General features: G+C 35.9%; 1 protein-coding gene across 1 annotated transcript in view; it reads right to left on the bottom strand.

Moving 5' to 3' along the window:
* The window catches only part of SEMA3A (sema domain, immunoglobulin domain (Ig), short basic domain, secreted, (semaphorin) 3A), a 202311-nt gene that overhangs the window by 37125 nt on the left and 144991 nt on the right, over positions 1-20195 (bottom strand). The window contains exons 8-12 of the mRNA XM_005880033.2: positions 8952-9094; positions 7084-7198; positions 6919-6988; positions 4043-4187; positions 42-261 (exon numbers count right to left, since the gene is read on the bottom strand). Of these exons, the coding sequence (XP_005880095.1) occupies positions 42-261; positions 4043-4187; positions 6919-6988; positions 7084-7198; positions 8952-9094 (693 nt within the window). The remainder of the gene's footprint in view (positions 1-41; positions 262-4042; positions 4188-6918; positions 6989-7083; positions 7199-8951; positions 9095-20195) is intronic.

Below are 20195 nucleotides of genomic sequence, written 5' to 3'. Positions count from 1 at the left end.
ATGGTCTTGAAGGAAATTTAGAGCTGAAATCAGACATTTACCTGTTCCAATAAACATGACATCATACTGGCCATCTTCTGCATCCACTCGATCCACTACAATTTGTGTAAACTGATAATTTACATCTGTTTTGACCATTATTGGGCGGTTATTAATAGGAAACACTGGATTGTACATGGCTGGATGACTTCTTGCAAATGTTATAACATCGTCAGGAAGGTCTTTGGTAGAGTCAAATCCACCAAATGTTTTGCTGGGACACTGATAAGATAAAGAGAAGGATATATTTTGATTAAAATATAGTTAATATGATTATAAATTACATATATATATATGGCTAAGCAACTGTCCAACTGGTAGCTATGAAGCGTAATCATCAGGGGGCAGATGCTCAACGCAGGAGCTGCTGAGCTGCGGTGACTTGGCAGCTACAGTTCTTGGGTGACACCCCCCAGAACCAGAGAGGAGGGAGCCCGATTCCGGGGCGCATCACCTGAGAACTGCCCTCTCCCAATCCGGGACCCCTCAGGGGATGTTGGAGAGCCAGTTTCAGCCCGATACCCCCAGGCCAGGCTGTGGGACCCCACTTGCTGGAGGGACCCTGCTCACTCTGCAGATGCCCTTGCAGCGGTTCTCAACCTGTGGGTCGCGACCCCTTTGGCGGTCGAACGACCCTTTCACAGGGGTCGCCTAAGACCATCCTGCATATCAGATATTTACATTACGATTCATAACAGTAGCAACATTACAGTTATGAAGTAGCAATGGAAATAATTTTATGGTTGGGTCACAACATGAGGATCTGTATTTAAAGGGCCAGAAGGTTGAGAACCACTGCCTTAGAGCCTTGGCTCAGCTCTAGGTGTAGACAGTTGGGGAGGGGATGTGGGAGGTTGGCTACAGGGCTTATCCTGCCAGTCTCGCCCAGCCCCGCCCCACGGGCCACCTTCTAATTAATATCCTTCAATGAGCAGGAATCTGTGTACCAGGGCACTAGTATAACAATATATGACATAAATGGCCTGTAATCATTGTTTAAGTAAAAGAAATAATGTTACTTACATGTTAGAGACATTCAGAATAATTTTTTAGATATATTTGATTTTTATCCTATGTATATGCCAAAATACAAATGCTCTTTTCAAACTAAAAGCCAATATAAACTATTCTTTATTGCTTTGTTTCTGGCATAACTCTGAAAAGGTACCACAAAACATATCAAAAGAACTATCACTAAAAAGTTATTTTAGGGATAAGAACAGGTATTATTAAGTGGGTAACCTGCAGGGAACTGAAACTGACCAATCAGAATGGACAAAGTAGAATAGATGAGGGCCATAGAGAGTCAGAGAGGATGCACTGTAGTACGCTGGCAAAATATCACCGCTGGATGTAAATGCTCCACATAAAGCAATAAGCCAAAAAGGAGAAAATTCAGATTTCACAGTCTCTTTTACTTAACTATGTGGTACAAGCACTCAGAGTAAAATATCTCCAGTCTCATGCTTTTTGTCTTCCACTTAAGTAATTTCTGCCACTTAACGTAACAGCTTTGGAGCTAAAGGAATATAGAGTTCTTATAAGAGAGTTAGAAGGAGAAATCAATTGTCTGTAATTACCTTGATATCTATCATTAATAATTCATGAGAAATAAAATAAATAAACCTGTTTTTAAAAAGAGTATGTATTTATGCATATATATGTATGTACACATTTGTTGTGTATATATATGTGTATATATATATATGTATACACACACACACACACACCCATACACATCAGTGTAACAGTTGAAGGATTTAAGGAATTATAAAATTACTTATTTTATATTACAGAAATATAAAAAAGCTTTATAAATTCTTAGAAGAAATGATAAAGCATATTTTTATGACATTTATCATTAGTTTTTGCTTTTCTACTACCATTTAAATATAGCTTGCAAAAATTTAGAAATGTGTGATTTAAAGTTACAGTAAAGAATTGATTTTTTTTTTATCCTATACCTGTGTCATTCTTTTGCCTTTCTGGACTTCTATTTTTGTATCTAGCATTACTTAGTTACAGGTTTTCCTTTAAAAATAAATGCCATCTATCATGGCTGGTGAGACTCAGTTGGTTAGAGCTTAGTCCTGAGGACCGAAGGGTTGCTGGTTCAAATCCAGGTCAAGACACATACCCAGGTTTTGGGTTTTATATCTGTTCAGGGTGCATAGAAAACACAACTTCTCTCTCTCTCTCTCTCTTTCTCTCTCTCTCTCTCTCTCTCATCACTGAAAAACATATCCTTGGGTAAGAATTAAAAAAGATAAATAAAAATATATATCATCTACTGACACATTATTTGAAGGTCACAGAATATTTTTCACCAGCAATGTGATGAAATGACAAATTCTCAGCTGCCACTTTTTGGGATTAATGAACTCATCCACGTAAATGTTATTCATGGAGTTAGGTGTTATCTCCTCCTGGCATCGTCTCCTTATTTCTACATCAGGCAATACTTTCTGCCTTCTGCCTTCTGCCTTCTGCCTTTAGCACTTGGTGCATGTGCTGACTTAATTTCCCACGTTATAACAACCCTCCATGAATACTGGGTGAGAGCACAGGCTAGAGACCAAACTGCCTAGACTGCATCCTAGATCCTATCCTTGCCTCAGAGTCCTTATCTGTGAAATGGGAACAATAATTGGGCTATTGAGTACAATATATATAAATAAGTATAAATCTCTTAAAACAGGATCTGGCACATAATAATTTCTAATTACTAATTTCTAATTATTTCTAATAATTCCAAATATATTTTACACACCTTCAGATAAAATACTTTGTAACTCCAAATAGTAGCATAATATCTAGCACATTGAAGTAATTCCAAGTTTGTTGAAGTGAACCTCACAAGAGTTTGTATTTAGAATACAGTGGCATTCATTAGCCATGGAGATATAAATAGCCATAGGGATATAAAAATGTCCACCAACAAAGTAAAAACAGTTTACTTTGAAATAGAATATATATCTTATGCTTTTTATAAAACCCATTGGGCTTCACATAATTAATAGATATTCCACCTTGTTCATTTATTCTGAAAGTTTATTTTTTTATCTATAAGATCCATCATCCAGAAATAATATTTGTAAAATGGAAAAATTTTAATTTGCTCATAAATAAGTGTAACAATACAGAAAAACAAGACTATTAAAAGAATTTGTCTAATAAAATCATAGAAAACATAACTTACTTAAATTTAACAGAATTTAAAAAAAACTGAAGTGAAATGAAAGTAATGGTTAGACTTCAAATACAAGTTTTTTCATCACACAAAATTACTTCCTTAAAGGTTCTTAGGATTAAAAAATGTCACACTTAAGTGAGTGGTTCTATGAAAATATTCTGTTACCTCTGATATCATATTAAGGAAGACTTCCTTCATTTGCTACCACACTGAAGTCTTTTCTTTTTCATCCCTACTTTAAATAGGATTCAAAGCTGGTTATACTTTGAGTTCTGTCCAATTTTTTTTTAAGCCTGCATATGCCCAGGGCTAGATGGTAAAGGAGAGTTTGGCAATGGGAGACAGCATCTCATAAAGTAATAGGTCCTGCTCATTCTATGAGATTTTTTTTCACATATTTTCTTTACCTACAATATTAGTTAAAAAACTTTTTCTCCATTTAAGCCTCTGCTATGATCAGAGAGGATAAGTCCAGGTGTAGCCTAATTATTCCAACTCTCCATAAAGGCCATTTTCACTATATCCCATTCAGAAAATAAAATAAATAAGCCTGTCCATTCAGTTTCTATTACTCAAAAATGATGGGTATTCATAACTGGTAAGCACTGACATTAAGCACTGATGTTCATAAAGAAGATGGTTTTAAACATGGAGTTCCATTGTATCACAGAAACCCTTTCCTTGCTTTCATTTATAGTCTGGGAATCCTGGTTTTACATAACCTGTATTTAATATCTGAGTAGAGCTGCTATTTTAAAATTTTAAGCAGACAGTTACTCTTTTTATATTTTAAGCATCTAGGCTACTTACAGTTCCTGGTCGTGGGTAGGGGACTCGTCCTTGATAAGGCACCCACTGATAGTTGGGACCATCCCTGTGAGCATATGGACCAAGGAACACCCTTCTCACATCACTCATGCTATACATACACACAGCTGACCCCTTGAAGATGTTACTGAAAAAGAGAGACAAGACAAGAACAAATTTTCATCTCTATACAATGGCAAAAGAACTGTTGATACTGAGTTCTTAAATTTTGAATATCAGTGATCAAAAAACACAAATTCTTAACAATATCAAATAGTTTTTGAGCTATTTAAATTCATCTATATATTTAAACAATACATAAGAAACAAATTATGATTCTCAAAAATAGAAGGCATAGAAGAAACCATCTCTATTATTTGTAGAATATATATTCATATAATGCATAATCTTTTATAGGAAAGACACATACACTGATATCCTAATGAATAATGTTTAATTTTGACATCAACTAGAAATAACAATATAAACTGTGGTAATATGGTTAAGACTCATGTGTCATAAATGAAACCAGGAAACTTTTAAACAAGAATGCTTAAGAATTCATTTTAAAGCTGAAATGAGCAGAAAATGAATAGTCAAGGTCATATGATGTGTTACATTATATTATTTTTAACTCCAAAACCACCATAAATATTAGATCAGCTAATTTTTGTGATGGTATTTAAAATCACTTCTTCCCAACACAGAATATCGTTTTAAGTCAGTAGCTATCACATCCTAGTCAAGGTGGAGTATTATAGCAATTATCCCCATCATTTTGCTAGACAAAAATCAGGTAATTGAAGCAAACTGGAAGTTTGCCATGAGTTTCCACAATTTTCCATTTTATTTTACTTATATAAATACATGTTGAGGGATGTATTTATACCATGATATAAAACAGTTGTGCACATTTAAAATATGGAATGCTTATCTTTTAACCAATCTTTCCCAGAGAAAATTACATATAAATCAGACCAAATGAAAAACATGTGTTTATAACATTTTATTATACAGAAATCACTGCATATATATATAATGTCTAGTGGAGTGCAAGCTTCATGAGGGATGAAAGCATGCCTGGATTCTTTTCTGTAGCTTCAGTTGCATATTGTAGGACCCCTGACACAGAGTCAATCTCAGTAAATAGCTGTAGAATTTAATAACAATCTATATATATAAAAGCCTAAGTGACTGTCCCACCCTTCAACTATCCGCCCAGTAGCTATGATGTGCAATGACCACCAGGGGGCAGACTCTCTGACCAGTAGAGGAGGGAGCCCAATCCCTTGTGGAATCAGCCGTGGGTTAGGTTGCTGCTGGGGAACTGTCAGCCCCGAATCTGCTTCACATGCACCCCGGACCCAGAGAGGAGGGAGGAGGAAGGAGGGAGGAGGGAGCCGGTGGGCATCCAGGTCCTTGGGGCTGGGCCTGCCGGAGGGGGTCTCACAATCCAGGATCCCTCAAGGGATGTCAGAGAGCTGATTTCAGCCTGATCCCCGCAAGGCCAGACTGAGGGACCCACATTCGTGCACCGATGGGTTTTGGCAGATCCCTGCAGGCCAGGCTGAGGGACCCGACCCATGCAAGAATCTGTGCACTGGGCCTCTGGTATTTTCATAATAGAAGAGCACGTTAATACACATATGATACATCATAGATTCTAATGTTTATATAACCATTTTTTATTGTTATATACTTTACTCATCTCTTGATGAAATAAGTCAACACTGAAAGACTTGATTATGATTTACAGCTGTTAAGACTAACTCACATGCAGACATCCATCTCACTGAAGAAGAGAGGCAGAATTATTTTACTCATTATTAAGCCAGTGATTTTCAAAGTGTGTTCTCTAAGAACAACAGCAGGGGCATCACCTGGGAATGTGTTAGAAATGCAAATTCTTAGGTCCTGCCCCATTCCTATAGAATCAGGAACTGTGGGGGCAGGGCCTAGCTATCTGTATTTTGACATGCTCTCTAGGTGATGCAATGAATGCTCAAGTGTGAGAATCACTGTACAGACATTGAGGAAGCAGAGAGATGGGTCAAAGTTTGTTTAATTTGGACCTCTCACATTCTTTAGTTGTCATTCAAAATTTAGGCTTGTATATCATTTTAGCAATATGGGTTTTTAAATTTTTCCTTGTTATTTTTAAAATTAAGTAAAAATATCCAATTAATTTTCAATGGCTTTAATATTTACAGAATAAATCAATTTTGGATATTGCAGTTAATCTTCCTCTTATGCTATCACAATCCCCTGAAGCATTTTACCTGACTTTTGATTTTAAATTACTTTTCTTTTAAACATTTATCCATATAGGAACACATATCCTTATTTATGTGCTTGTAAATATATTTCCTTGAAAAATTCTAGATAATGTAAACTTTATACTGAATGTAACAGAAAATAATTGATGTTTGATTTATAGCAAGAGCCTTGGGGGACATACAAAGTGGGGGAAAGAGGGGCAAAAAGGGAGGAAGAAAAAGGCAGAAAGGAGGGGGAGGGACAAAGAGTGAGGGAAGAAGAGGAGAAGAGGTAGGAGAGGGGAGGGAAAATGTTTTTTCACTCTTACTTTATATTACTGTAAACTTATAAAACAGATTCCCAGTTATATAAAATTTTACATTGCGCTCAATTTTTAAAATCAAAGCTATATATAGAATATGACATACATTTCCAGCATTATTTTTGTAGTGATATTTTTTGCTAAAATTTGTATTTTAAACTTATTTCAGCCATCAAGAATATACACCTCAAAGGTTACGCCACCACTGTTCTTCCATGAATATATTTTCACAAATTATGGATGCTTAGAAAGCACCTAAGGACATGAAGTTTCTATGATAATATGGTAAAAAGTTGTTTACCTGGAAGTTGTAAACACTCCATATACAATTGGATTTTTAGGATCTTTAGAATTCATTAGGAATATATCCTCTGTTTGAAAACAAAATTGAGAAAAGTTGCATTTTTTATTATTATGGCAAAGTTTGAGCAAACATTCTCTGTAAAATATCACCAGCTGTACTTACGAAGTTCATCAAAGTGAGTGTCAATGCCATTTGGACCTGGCACTGAGCAAATCAGACGAGCTTTGAGGAATGTCGTCCATTTATTCACCAGACTTCTGTGCCCCCCGAAGTCGTTCTGAAAGGAGAAAACACTGGTTTGGGGAACTTTGCATGCAAAAGCTAATCTCAAATATTTCTCTTATCTTGAGATAGGTTCATAATACAATTCCTCATATTTCAAAATGAGGAATGAGGAAATTTGAATGACATGATACAAATACCTGTGCTTTTTAATTCATATTGCTGGTCAAATTTATTCACTCAAACTTTATTCAAGGAATGACTTACAATAAATTTCCCTTAGCATTAAAAAGTCACTTTTCCATTCTTTTACCACTCTTCAGCAAACAATTATTACTGTTGTTTTCATTTTGGTTTAGTTTCAGTCTCTCTCTCTTACATATGCATTTCTTAAGATCTTACTTAACTTAGTTCATAGTAGTGAATACACTGGCACATAGTAGGCACTTAATAAGTATGTACTGAGCCTGGCCTGGGGCTTAGTGGTTGAATGTGAACTTTTGACCCAGGAGCTCAGAATACATGCCTGGTTTGGGGGCTCAATCCCCAGTAGGGGGCATTCAGGAGACAGCCTCTTGATAAATCTTTCTCATAATTGATGTTTTTATTTACTGAATGAAAGAATAAATGCATGCTTTATAACCTATACTGAAAATACATCACAAAAAAGTATGCTAGCACTGAATATAAGTTTAAACAGTTGAAGTAATGATGACTTTACTAATAGCATATTGAAAAAAATATTTGCATAAACCTTAATAAAGGAAACTGATTCCAGAGATACATTTTGTAAAAGTCCCTTCAAAAATATAATGATTTATATTTTGTTTATGTGATTTTATATACTATAAATATTTTTAAACTCATGTAAGTAGTGCTTTTAAATATATATTTTGTGAAGAAAAGATTCTCATATGTTTTACATATTATTTGTTTCCAGATTTTAAAAAAATTTAATTTTCAAATAATTTATATACTAGAAGTAAATAAATGGATCATGATTGAGGTAAGAAAGAGGCTAACCTACCTTCCCAAACAGAGATTATTAAAATTTCATGTTATTTTCTTAGAAAGAATTCCCTGTGTTGGGCAATTATTGGACTGGCTTTGTGAGTCTCCTGAGATGAAAGTTGCTTTAATATATAATAACAGTTGACTTTGTCCATATTGCACATATATTGTACTATACAGTGGTAGAGGGGAAATTAGTACCGTTATCATATCTTCATACTGATATTAATCAATCCATAAGTATCAATCAATTTTTATTATATATATATATCTAACATTATAATGCCATATTACATTTAATTTTGTGTCATGCAGTAAATAATTACTCAGATCAATTTCAAAGCTTAAAAATTATGTATGTGCATATGTACATAGGATGTTATAATAATCAATTTATAAAAAAAAGATTTAATACTTTTATATTAATACTTTAGTTAGCCTAACAACAAATATTCATTAAAAAATTATACATTATAGGAAAGTGTGCTAGGTCTGAGGATACAAAAAAGTATATATTCTCCTAGGTAATATAAAAGATTTATTTCTCTAGAATTTCAAACTAAGACCACTTAATATAATTTTGAAGCAATGCCTCACAACCTCTGCTTGCTTGTTTGACTATGAAGAATTACTCATAAACAATGATATGTTTTCAATCATTTTTTACCATTTAAATATTTATAATGATAATTCAAGTATTTTAGTCAGATTTTTCATTGCATTTGCACATAGGAGGTAATAAGAAATAAAATTGTGATTCAACAGTATCTTCCTCAATTTATTTTTCTTTACCTCACCTTGCATATCTGACCTATTCTAGCATGAGTGGCTTTTCCAGTGTGTTCTCCGTCTATCGCATTTTCACGGAAGAAAAAATATACTTTGTCATCTTCAGGGTTGTCACTCTCTGGGATGAGGTGGGCACTAATGAACCTTGGATCTGAGAGACAAATTATAGGATATATATTAATTCACACTTGGATGGATAATACCATTCATTACAGTACATTTTCACTGTCTTTTAACTCCTATTTGATATATTTCAAGAACTAATCTTTGCTTAGTTCACTTTTTCCAGTATTTGTAAACCATTCTTTTTTTCAAATGACAGTTGACATTTAATATTATTGTATATTAGTTTCAGGTATACAGCATAATGGTTAGACAATAATATAATTTACACGGTACTCCCCACAATAATTCTAGTATACACCTGGCACCATACACCGTTATTCAATATTATTGGCTGTATTTCCTATGATAAACTTATATCCCATGACTACTCTGTAACTGCAAATGTGTACTTCTTAATTCCTTCACCTTTTTTTACCAAGGTCCCCAACCAGTCTCCCCTAAGGCACCAGAAATTTGTTCTCTCTATCTATGAGTTTGTTTCTGTTTTGTTTGTCCATTCTTTATGTATTTTAAACTATGTTACAAGTTACCTTATATGTAATAAAAACATTCATTATTTTTTTCCCAGAAAGTTAGGACTGGGTGCAGAAATCAGCAGTGTGACCACATAGTTCAAATGCATTACTGTATAAAAAAATATTTGGCAAACTTTAAGTGCTATCTAATATTACTTATTGCCATCACCACTGTTATTCTGCCTTTCAAGCATAAGATAGTCTAAATCAAACTACCTATTCATCTATTCCAGTTTCCAGCAAAAATTAGGTAGGAGGGGAGAAATGAGATCCACATAATACAATAAAACATAAATCCTGTCATGTTGTTCTCATCTTGGTGAACAGAAATATCATTTACCAGGCACTCAAGCCAAAAACCCTGGAGCCACCCTTGAGTCCTCTGTCACATTCCACATTCTATCAGCCTATCCCTATTTTCACCATTTCCTACCACATCCTTTAAGACCTGCCCCTCCCAGACCACCATTGCTAGCAGTAGACACCTTATAGCCTCTTTGATTCTACTTTACCAACTTTGGCCCACTTCTCCACACAACAGCCAGAGTGAACCTCTGATATGTCACTTCCCTCTCTAAACCCTCCTGTATCTTTCTGAACCACTCACAATGAAATATTAATTCTTATAGTAATCAGAAGCCCTGTATGATCCAGCCCCTGCTACCTCACATGCCTTTTCTTCAACCTATCTTTCCGTCCCTAAGTCACTCCTAGTCAGCCATGCCTCCCCCTTTTGGTTCTCAAACAAGGCAAGCTCTCTCAGTCCTGCCTCAGATCATTCTTGCCTGGTATCTCTCTGCCCTCCTATATCCTCAAGTGTGGGTTCCTACTTCTACTCAGGTCTTTGTTCAAATATTACATTATCCAAAAGGCCCTTGTTGATTACCTTCTTTAAAAGCATTGAAATCCTTACTCCAGGGCTTTTTTAAAAAAAATAAACAAACTTATTTTCATTCATCATTTTTGTTCCTAAGATGGTTCATTGTCTGCTATTAAACAGCTCTCTGCCTCTCTCTATATCTAATATTAGAGGCCCGGTGCATGAAATTTGTGCACTTGAGGGAGGCTCCCCCAGCCTGGCCTGTGCCCTCTCACAGTGTGGGAGCCCCATGATTGATTGCCCCAAAGAGGTAGGCCAGAGCCGGGTGTCCCGCCTCTGCACCGTGTGGAGCCGTGGGACCCCCAGGCCTTGCTGCACGGAGCTGCCAGGCCCCCCGGCATTGCCGCGCAGAGCCGCTGGGGCCTGCCTCCACACCGCACATGCTGCTTCAAGTCCCTGCCCACTCGCGTACCCCTGCTACGCACATAGTCTCCTAGTAATGAATTGTGATGGTGTGAGGGTATGACAACCATTTACATATTAGCTCTTTATTATATAGGATTCATTTGCTTATTTTCTTTTCTCCCTCCATCCAATGCAGTATAATTTCCATGAGAATAAGAACTTGGCATGTTTCGTTTGGTGCTATGATTCAATAGCCTAAAACACAGTGAGCAGTTAACAAATATCTGTCCTAGGAGGGAAGGAAAGAAAAAAATAAAAAATAAAATAAGACTGCCTAGATTGTACATAGGGTTTAGAGTCCTACTTCAAAAAATGCTTCTGTAAATACCTGAGTTGATATGGTTGTGACTCATACAAACTGTATAAAATATGTACTAGCTTCACGACTTTACTATGTAACATACTAAGAAGTTGAGTTTCTCTTACTGAGAGCACTTAGGACATTGCAGGTATTTAAATTCTTAGAGTAATCTACCTATACTCCCATGGTGTATTATGTTAACAATGAAATATATGCCCACAGGTCAGCCTTATACTTAAGAGACCAGAAAAGAATTCAGAATCCTAAAACCAGATTTATTGATGTTGTTGAGTCCTAATCTTTACACCTGTGAATAATCATTGTTATCCTCTTTTCCATGCTTGTAGCCTTCCTTTAACATTTGTTCTGGGACCATGTATTTAGTATATCTCACAGGGCCACACTCCACTATCCTTCTTAGGCAAATTATACAGACTCTCTAAATAATGTAAAACATATGAAACATTACTATTCACTTTTTAAGTTCAGTGTTCCACTGTAATCAGAGTAGGAAAATAGTAACTTAAAAATTGGAATCACTTAGCACCAGAATTTTTTAGATACATAAAATAATGTATTACTTTAACCTTAATAATTGTTTGCAAATCTGGCCTTCATAAAATTGTACTTGTTCATATATTTAGAAAGTTGAGAGGAATAATTAATGTGACAGTAGGAATTTTAATGTACAAACCAAAGAAGTATTACCTCACTGATGAAATTAGACTCCTAGAAATGAGGTGTGAGTGTATGAAAAAACACAGTTCATCACTTGCACCTTTTGTGACTTTTTTTTTTGAGAGAGAGAGTGGGGAAGGGACAGAAAGAGAGAAACATGGATGTGTGACAGAAACATCAATTGGTTGCCTCCTGTACATGCCCCAAATGGGGATGAAATCTACAACCTGGATATGAGCCCTGACCTGGGATTGAACCTGCGTCATTTGGGTGTATGGGATGACAATCCAATCAACTGAGCCACCTGGCCAAGGTTTCTGTGACCTTAACAATACTCTTACTTCTCAGATACCAGATGCCTAAAATTGGGTTCTATTCACCCTGTATGTTACAAATAGTTTATATACAAACAAATATTTTACTATTTTTAATTAAATTTATTGGGGTGACATTGGTCAACATGAACATATACAAGCAAATATTTTAAACTTAAATAGTGTTGTGAAACAATTTTATAAAATGTTAACAAAGGTATTATGTTATTATTAGATGATACCAAAAGGAAGCCTCAATCACATATTCAATTTAAGGGATGACATTAAAATCCAGCTACAAAATTTTTATTTTTAATTATAAAAACCTCACACATTGTTCTGCGTTAGTCCTGGAGCAATGGAGAAGAAGTTGGTCTAATATTACCTCCCAAATTAGTGCAGTTGTTCATATAAATACTTTAATAACTTAAATAATTTCAAGCAATTAAATCCAACTACCTTTTATTTCATCATAAGTATTTATAAGACACCATGTAAAAATCAAAATGAATAATATATATTTGTTCCCGGAAAGCTATAATCTAACAAAAGCAATGCTAGAAGCACAAAAACAACAACAATGCAAAGAAATTTTACATGTATAAATATTCTCTTGTTGTTTGGGCATGAGAGAAGTCATACCAAGCATTATGTTCGCTTTCTAAAATATGTCAGCATAATTATCGCTTACAAATGTGGAAGCTAATGAGAAATAATTCAAGCAACTTATGAAGTACTTGGTAAAAGGGTTTTCAATCCTTATTTCTCCTTCAGTATCTGATACTACAGGAGTAGAGGATATTGTAGACAAATTAACAGTTTGACATAGCTTCAGATACAGCCCAAACCTAAAATTACACATGGAAAATAACAGCTAAATTTATTAAAATAGAAAAAAAGAACATCAAAGAAAAATAATGCCAATTTAATAAAACTTATATTAAGAAATTTAGATTATATCTTATACTTGAAAAAGATTAATTCTTATTTTAATAAAATAGGTGTCTCTATGTGATCTCTTCCAAAAATTTAAAATAAATAATTTTCTAATATTTCAAATTTAGAAATTCTTCTTTGATCAAAACCTCTGCTCACTATTCATATTCTATTTCGTCAATCCCCCAATTTTGCCTTTTCTTGTGTTATTTTGTCCTCTTACCCCCTTTCTCATCCCCTTCCAGTGGTCGGCAAACTGTGGCTCATGAGCCACATGCGGCTCTTTGGCCCCTTGAGTGTGGCCCTTCCACAAAATACCAACTTCTGCTCATGGGCCACGAAGTTTCAATCGCACTGTACATGCACGCCCGCACATGGCATTTTGTGGAAGAGCCACACTCAAGGGGCCAAAGAGCCGCATGTGGCTCACGAGCCGCAGTTTGCCGACCACTGCAGACTATTCCTCTCCTCACTGGTGAATTCTCTTTATTCAATCTGAACATTCTAATCAGTCATTCTAATTGTCTTCCCTATTTCCCTCGGACCTCTTAGCCTTATGAACATTCACTATACCTGCTGTGCAAAACCCAGAACTTTCTTCCACTTGCTTCTACATCTAAGCAAGGATAAAGAAAATCATGTAGTAATAGTAAATGGGTGTGCTATAAATTCACTCTATCTTAAATAAGAATCTTGGTGTCTCTACGGAATTATAGATGTACTAACAACTACTTTTAAAAATCATTCAGATTGTCTTAAAATCAAAATGGTACTATCACCTCTCACTTTACATTCCAAAGATGGACTTGTTATTTGCTATAATGATAAGACCGAGCCCACCCTCCTTTTTCTTCCCTCATCCCCCAATTTTTCTTTTTTTCCTTTCTGTGGAGAAATGAGTTATCCTTTCAGTCTAAGACTTCCCTTTATTTGCCATCAATCCAATAATGTACAGAATATTACTCCAATAATAATCTTTCTTCTTCATGCAATCACACACCATTTTTATTTTCACTTATCAAATATTTCCTAAGCACTTACTATGTGCACTGCAGAGTGGAAGATTAGGGGACATTATGGTAAAAAGTGTTAGGTCCACTTGGTGCTTACTGTCTGTGAGAGAATACCAACAATTAAATAGAGAAATTATGAAACTGCATAAAAAGAGCAAAACTAAGAGTTTGGAAAGAATGCAGAAGGAAATGGAAGAGACAATCTTGCCTTGAAAGAATTAGGTGACATTTTCCTCTGAAGATATGACATATAATTCAAGGCCTGAAGCATAACCAAGGGTGTCCCAGGCAGAAGGAACATACATGACAAGTCACAGAAATGACAGAGAATGCTGTGAACACAGAGAGTGGCCAGTGAAGACAGAGATGGTCAGATATGATGAGAGAAAGTTAAACAGAGGCCAGGAAAAAAGGAAAGCAGTTTATTATCCTACTAGCTATGAGGGAAACCCTGAGTGTTTTAAACCTAGTAATGCCATTCTCAGATTTCCATTTGAAGGAGATTATTCTGGTTGCTGTAGAGAAAACAGTTATAGTGAGACAAGAATGAAGGCAGAAAGATCAGTCTGGAGAGTGTGAGAAATGATGGTAATCTTGAGCTATAAATAAAGAAGGAGACACATGCAGGGATTATGTGAAAGTAGAATTGATGGATTATATTAATTGATAAGATGCTGTATATAAGGAGTAGTGAGAAAAATCATGGAAAAAATTAAAGAAATGTCTGATTTAAATAACTGGTTGGATGGGATTCACTTAGTTAGGGAATATTTCAGGAAGGATATATATGAGAGTGGGGAAGAAAGATGAGCTCAAAATTCAAATTCTGACTAAAATGTCCTCCCTAGATATCTCTGCAACTTTAATTCATCACACCAAGCAAAGAGCAAAGCAACTTCTCTTTTAAAAATGCTTTTGCTCCTTCCTACCTTTCCATTTTGGTTATTGTCAACATCAACATCTAGATATAAAATGTTATTTTACCTTAAATTGCCTCCCTCCATCTCTTACAGTTCTCCTTTGCACTCTTAATTTATTATCAAATACATCCCTGCTATCATTTTTACTACCTTTTTAATGTTACTCTCACAATTAATGTCCTTTTTAATTTACAGTTATATTTTTGCAATCATCTAACTGGCCTTCTACATGTATTATCTATTTCTTCTAAGCCATGCATACAGTGCTTCAGAAATAAGTATGAATGCATTAATACCATACATTATCCAAAAACAGATGGCAGGTATCATAGGATATGAAAAAATAGCATAAATTAAGCAGAAAGGACAATAATTCTGCTGTTACTCTGAGCCAAATAAAAGGCTAAGAGCAGTTATTATATTCATCAGTTAATATATATATTTAAAAAGAGCCACATAGTTAGCTCCGATCTTTCTAGCTGCAAGAAGAAAATGGAAAACATTGTCAGTTACATTATTCACTGTCTCTAATGGAGAAAATAAACAAAGGGCAATCAGTGTCATTCACAAAATAACTTTGACTTATTGTTCCAGCTCCTTCTTTAAATGCTTAGTGAACCTCTTTATAATTCTAGAAAACACCATAGATACTGACTTTATAGGCATGTGGCTCACATAACAAGAAAGTTTGCTTCTACCTCTCTTATAACATTTAATTCTTTTTCTATTAGCCTCATGTTCCTATTTAGTATGATAGGCATTTGTCCTATATTCCTCCCTCTCTTGCTTTCAGCTTCTCTGCAGAACAAAGTATTCCCCTAAGCACATTCTGAATCCATTCCACTGCAACCACTCAGATGAGGGTCCTCACACTTCTCTACTGATAGTCACATGGGGTCTATTTCCCCTGCTTCTGGCTTCTCCTAACCATCGTGTACTTTCTATCGCCTTTGGACACACAAACCATTCCCTGGCACCTGGTGCATATTTTTTAAATTAGAATCTATAAAACTCTGTTTTACTCACTTGTTTTCTATCCCCTTTCTTCTTCTTTTTTGTAAACATATTTTTTTATTGATTTCAGAGAGGAAGGGAGAGGGAGAGAGAGACAGAAACATCAATGATGAGAGAGAATCATTGATTGGCTGCCTCCTGAACACCCCCCACTGGGGATGTGCCCACAACCAAGGTACATGCCCTTGACTGGAATCGAACCTGGGACCCTTCAGTCCGCAGGCCGATGCTCTATCCACTGAGCCAAACCAGTTAGGGCTCCCCTTTCTTCTTATAAGCCAGTCTTTTTATTTTTGCTACTTCTTCCATGCTAAGCATAATTTCTGAAACAGAGCATTGTTTTTAAGAAGTGAATAAATTAAAATCTAAACTAAAATGTGTAGGTTTTATTTTTATTTTCATCCTGTGACGTTTTTTCGAAAATTTATTTTTCAATTACAGTTAAGATGCAGTATGATATCAGTTTCAGGTTTACAACATAATGTTAGATATTTATAAAACACAAGAGGCCTGGTGCATGGATTCATGTACCGGTGGGGTCCCTCAGCCTGGTCTGTGGGGACCAGGCTGAAACTGGCTCTCCGATACCCCACAAGGGGTCCTAGATTGCGAGAGGGCAGTTCTTGATGACACACCCTGGAATCGGGCTTCCTCCTCTCTGGTTCCGGTGAGTCACCTGAGAACCGCAGCTGCCAAGTCACTGCAGCTCGGCAGCTCCTGCGCTGAGCATCTGCTCCCTGGTGGTCAGTGCACGTCATAGCTACCGGTTGGAGCATCTGCCCCCTGATGGTCATTGCATGTCATAGTTACAGTCGGTTGGTTGGATGGTTGGATGGTGGCTTAGGCTTATATATATATATAGATACAAAGTGATCACCTGATAAGCCTAATACCCTCTGACACCATAAATAGGTATTACAATATTATTCACTATATTTCCTATGCTGTATTTCACATCCCCATGACTATTGTTATAACTGGCATTTGTGTAGATTTTATTTTTTTTAAAAAAATATAACATTTTGTTGCTTTTTTAAAGCTTCTGGGATGAGTTGAACTCGATGTTTAGGTTTCTGGGTAAAGAAATGCTTAGACATTCTTATTTAAATTGCAACTATTTTTAAGAGATAGTACACAGTAGCAGGTTTTCAAATAGTCTCCTGAAATTTTACGAATGTTCTTTTAACCTGGGAGAAGCTTTTCTCTTGTTGATTGCATCCTTTTGTGTCAGACAATGAATACAGCAAAAATTAATTATCTGTTTGCAATTTTTCAAAATTAGATTCCATCAATGGGATTAAAGTAACATAAGGCATGTTTCTCCGTTGTATGAAGCTAAAAACAATGCATATGTTGCAGTTCAGAGGTTACCATTGTCCTGAAAAACTACATGCTATTAAATAACTGGTCTCATGATCAAAAATTCCCCATGGAAAAGTTTTACCACTCAGACTGATCTACTGTATCACTTCTCCTTAGGAACATAGGAAAGTTATTTGAAAGTTGCTATTCTGCTTCCAGTTGCTATTTCTGCGTCCCATCAAATGGCACGCAGAAATGAAAAGCAATCCAAACTTACTGGTTTCTTTTTCTTTTAAGTTGTGTCTGTAGCCTATTAAAGCAGAGGATGCCTATTTCCAGCTTCCAGATAAAATTCCTGATTTTGGAGTGGCCAAGCCCATTGAAACTAACAGGTACACATAAACAGATCTTTTCATAATGTAACCAGTTACAATGCCCCTAGATAACGTGCCATATTACGATGTTCTCTACTCTGTAGGAGTGGCCAAGCCCATTGAAACTAACAGGTACACATATACAGATCTTTTCATAATGTACCAGTTACAATGCCTCTAGATAACGTGCCACATTACAATGTTCTCTACTCAGTGAAGTTCACAATCGCATGACAATCTACACTAATAAAAGAGAAACATGCAAATTGGTGTTACTCTGCTACGCCCACCAGCCAATCAGAGTGACTATGCAAATTAACCCAACAAAGATGGCGGTTAATTTGCATACGCAGGCATGGAGCAAAGACTGAAGGCTCTGGCTGGAGTAAAGACTGAAGACTGAAGACTAAAGAGGCTTGGCTTCTCCGCTGCGGCCGGACCAAAGGCCTGGGTCCCGGGTGCTGGAGGAAAACCGGTGCCAGCAGCCAGGGGAAGGAAGGCCTATTGTGCGAATCTTCGTGCAACGGGCTTCTAGTAATTTAATAAAACCTTTCAGCTTGTATAATTAGAAAATACTTCTTGCGATGTGCAGCAGGAAACCAGTGTGGATGTATGTTTAAGTTGACATCAAAAGAAAGTGGGAAAATCCATTTAAGCGAGATCAAAGTGCATTAATCTCAGCAGCACAAAACTGCAATGCAAACACTATCAAAGGTAAATAAAGTTGGAAAGGATTCTCTCATCTGGATAGCTTAACTGGTATGCCTTTGGGGAAGAAACTTTGTCTTTGCAGGTACTGTGGTACTTTTGCAATGCCCTGAGCACATGGCAGAAGCTGAACAAATAATCATATTTAATAATCTTGGGCCAATGCTATCCTGTGAAGCATGGAATCTGTAGTCAAGATAATAGCAATAAACCCTGGGTAAATACACTTCTCTTTTCTTTTCCCCCCTTTATCTCCTTTACCACCCCCTAGACATTCTTCCACACCTCATCCCACAGATGGCATTTCTTGCAAAATTCACGTTTGGGCACCACCTGCCACTTGTAACAGTACCACTCTGTCGAAATATTTTTAGCAGCTGCAAATTAAACTGTCCTTCAGGTGCAATCTCACACTTAATGAAAATGACACCTTGGCACAGGACATGCAGCTGCCTTTATGATTCATTTGGCAGCCTGAGCTTATTTAAATAACGAACACATTTTGCTGCTCTCAATATTAGGAGCAGTCAGAATCTTGGGGATAGCAACATTCTGACCAACATTTGGCTGGACCTATCCTTTCCACGAACAAGCCCACAAAGTATAAGAACAGACAACTACATTGTAGAAATATTTTTTTCTGAAAATGAATTCAATTTAAAGGATGATTAATGAAGGCTTTTAAAGCGTCTATAAATTTAGAAGTTAGGACATATATTGGGTTTCTAGGATATAAATTATACAGAATTTATTAGAATAGAGGATGGAATGAATGATTATAAGCTGTCTTATGTAAATGCTACAAGGACTAGTTTCACACCATGAAACACTCATTCAATCCTCTTGCAAAGCATGTTAGGAGGTTCCACAGCAGAATGAGAAAACTATAAACCCACTGGGAAAAACAACCAAAATTACCCATCTCTCTGAATCAATTATGATTTCATTCATGAGGGTGAAAGGACCTTTGAAAATTTGTATATTATCTATCTATCTATCTATCTATCTATCCATCATCTATCATCTCTATATCTATATCTATATCTATATCATCTATATCTACCTATTCTTATTTTCTTCTCAGTAAAAAGTGATCCTTCTGACGTAATAACTATTTATGAAGGTAAATCCTTACTAAATACGTACCTTCAATTAGCAAAATAATTCTTCCTTCACTGTGATAGGAGTCAGAGAAAACTGGATAAAATCCAAGCTTCTCCCATTCACTGGATTTGTAAATTCAAAAAATAAATTAATGTCAACTAACTTGTTTCCTTATGTACTTATGTCAGAATAACCTAAGTACATATGTTTGAGAAGTGCTAGGAGAAATATATATCTTCTTTCCCTCCTCTCTTCCTTTCTGTCTGTCTTTCTTTTTTTCTTTCCTTTTACCTACCTATCTACCTACCTATGTCAGCATATCATTGGCCTTCACAATTGCTAGCTGTTATCATAACACTGTCTAGAAAATTTTAAGAAATATCCTATATAAACCTATGTTTAAAAGTTAATGGTACACAATGGAATACTATACTGCGTTAGAAAAGAAGGAATTCTTACCATTTGCAACAGCATGGATGGAACTGGAGAGCATAATGCTAAGCGAAATAAGCCAGTCAGAGAAAGATAAATATCACATGATTTCCCTCATTTGTGGAATATAATGAACAACATAAACGGATGAACAAAAACAGATCTAGAGACAGAAAAGCATCATTCAGACTGTCAAACCTCAGAGGGAAGGTAGGGGAGGGTGGGGGTAA

This window comes from Myotis brandtii, unplaced genomic scaffold (assembly GCF_000412655.1).
Source record: "Myotis brandtii unplaced genomic scaffold, ASM41265v1 scaffold621, whole genome shotgun sequence".
In the NCBI taxonomy this organism is placed as follows: domain Eukaryota; kingdom Metazoa; phylum Chordata; class Mammalia; order Chiroptera; family Vespertilionidae; genus Myotis; species Myotis brandtii.
This window is presented reverse-complemented; position numbering and strand designations above follow the sequence as displayed.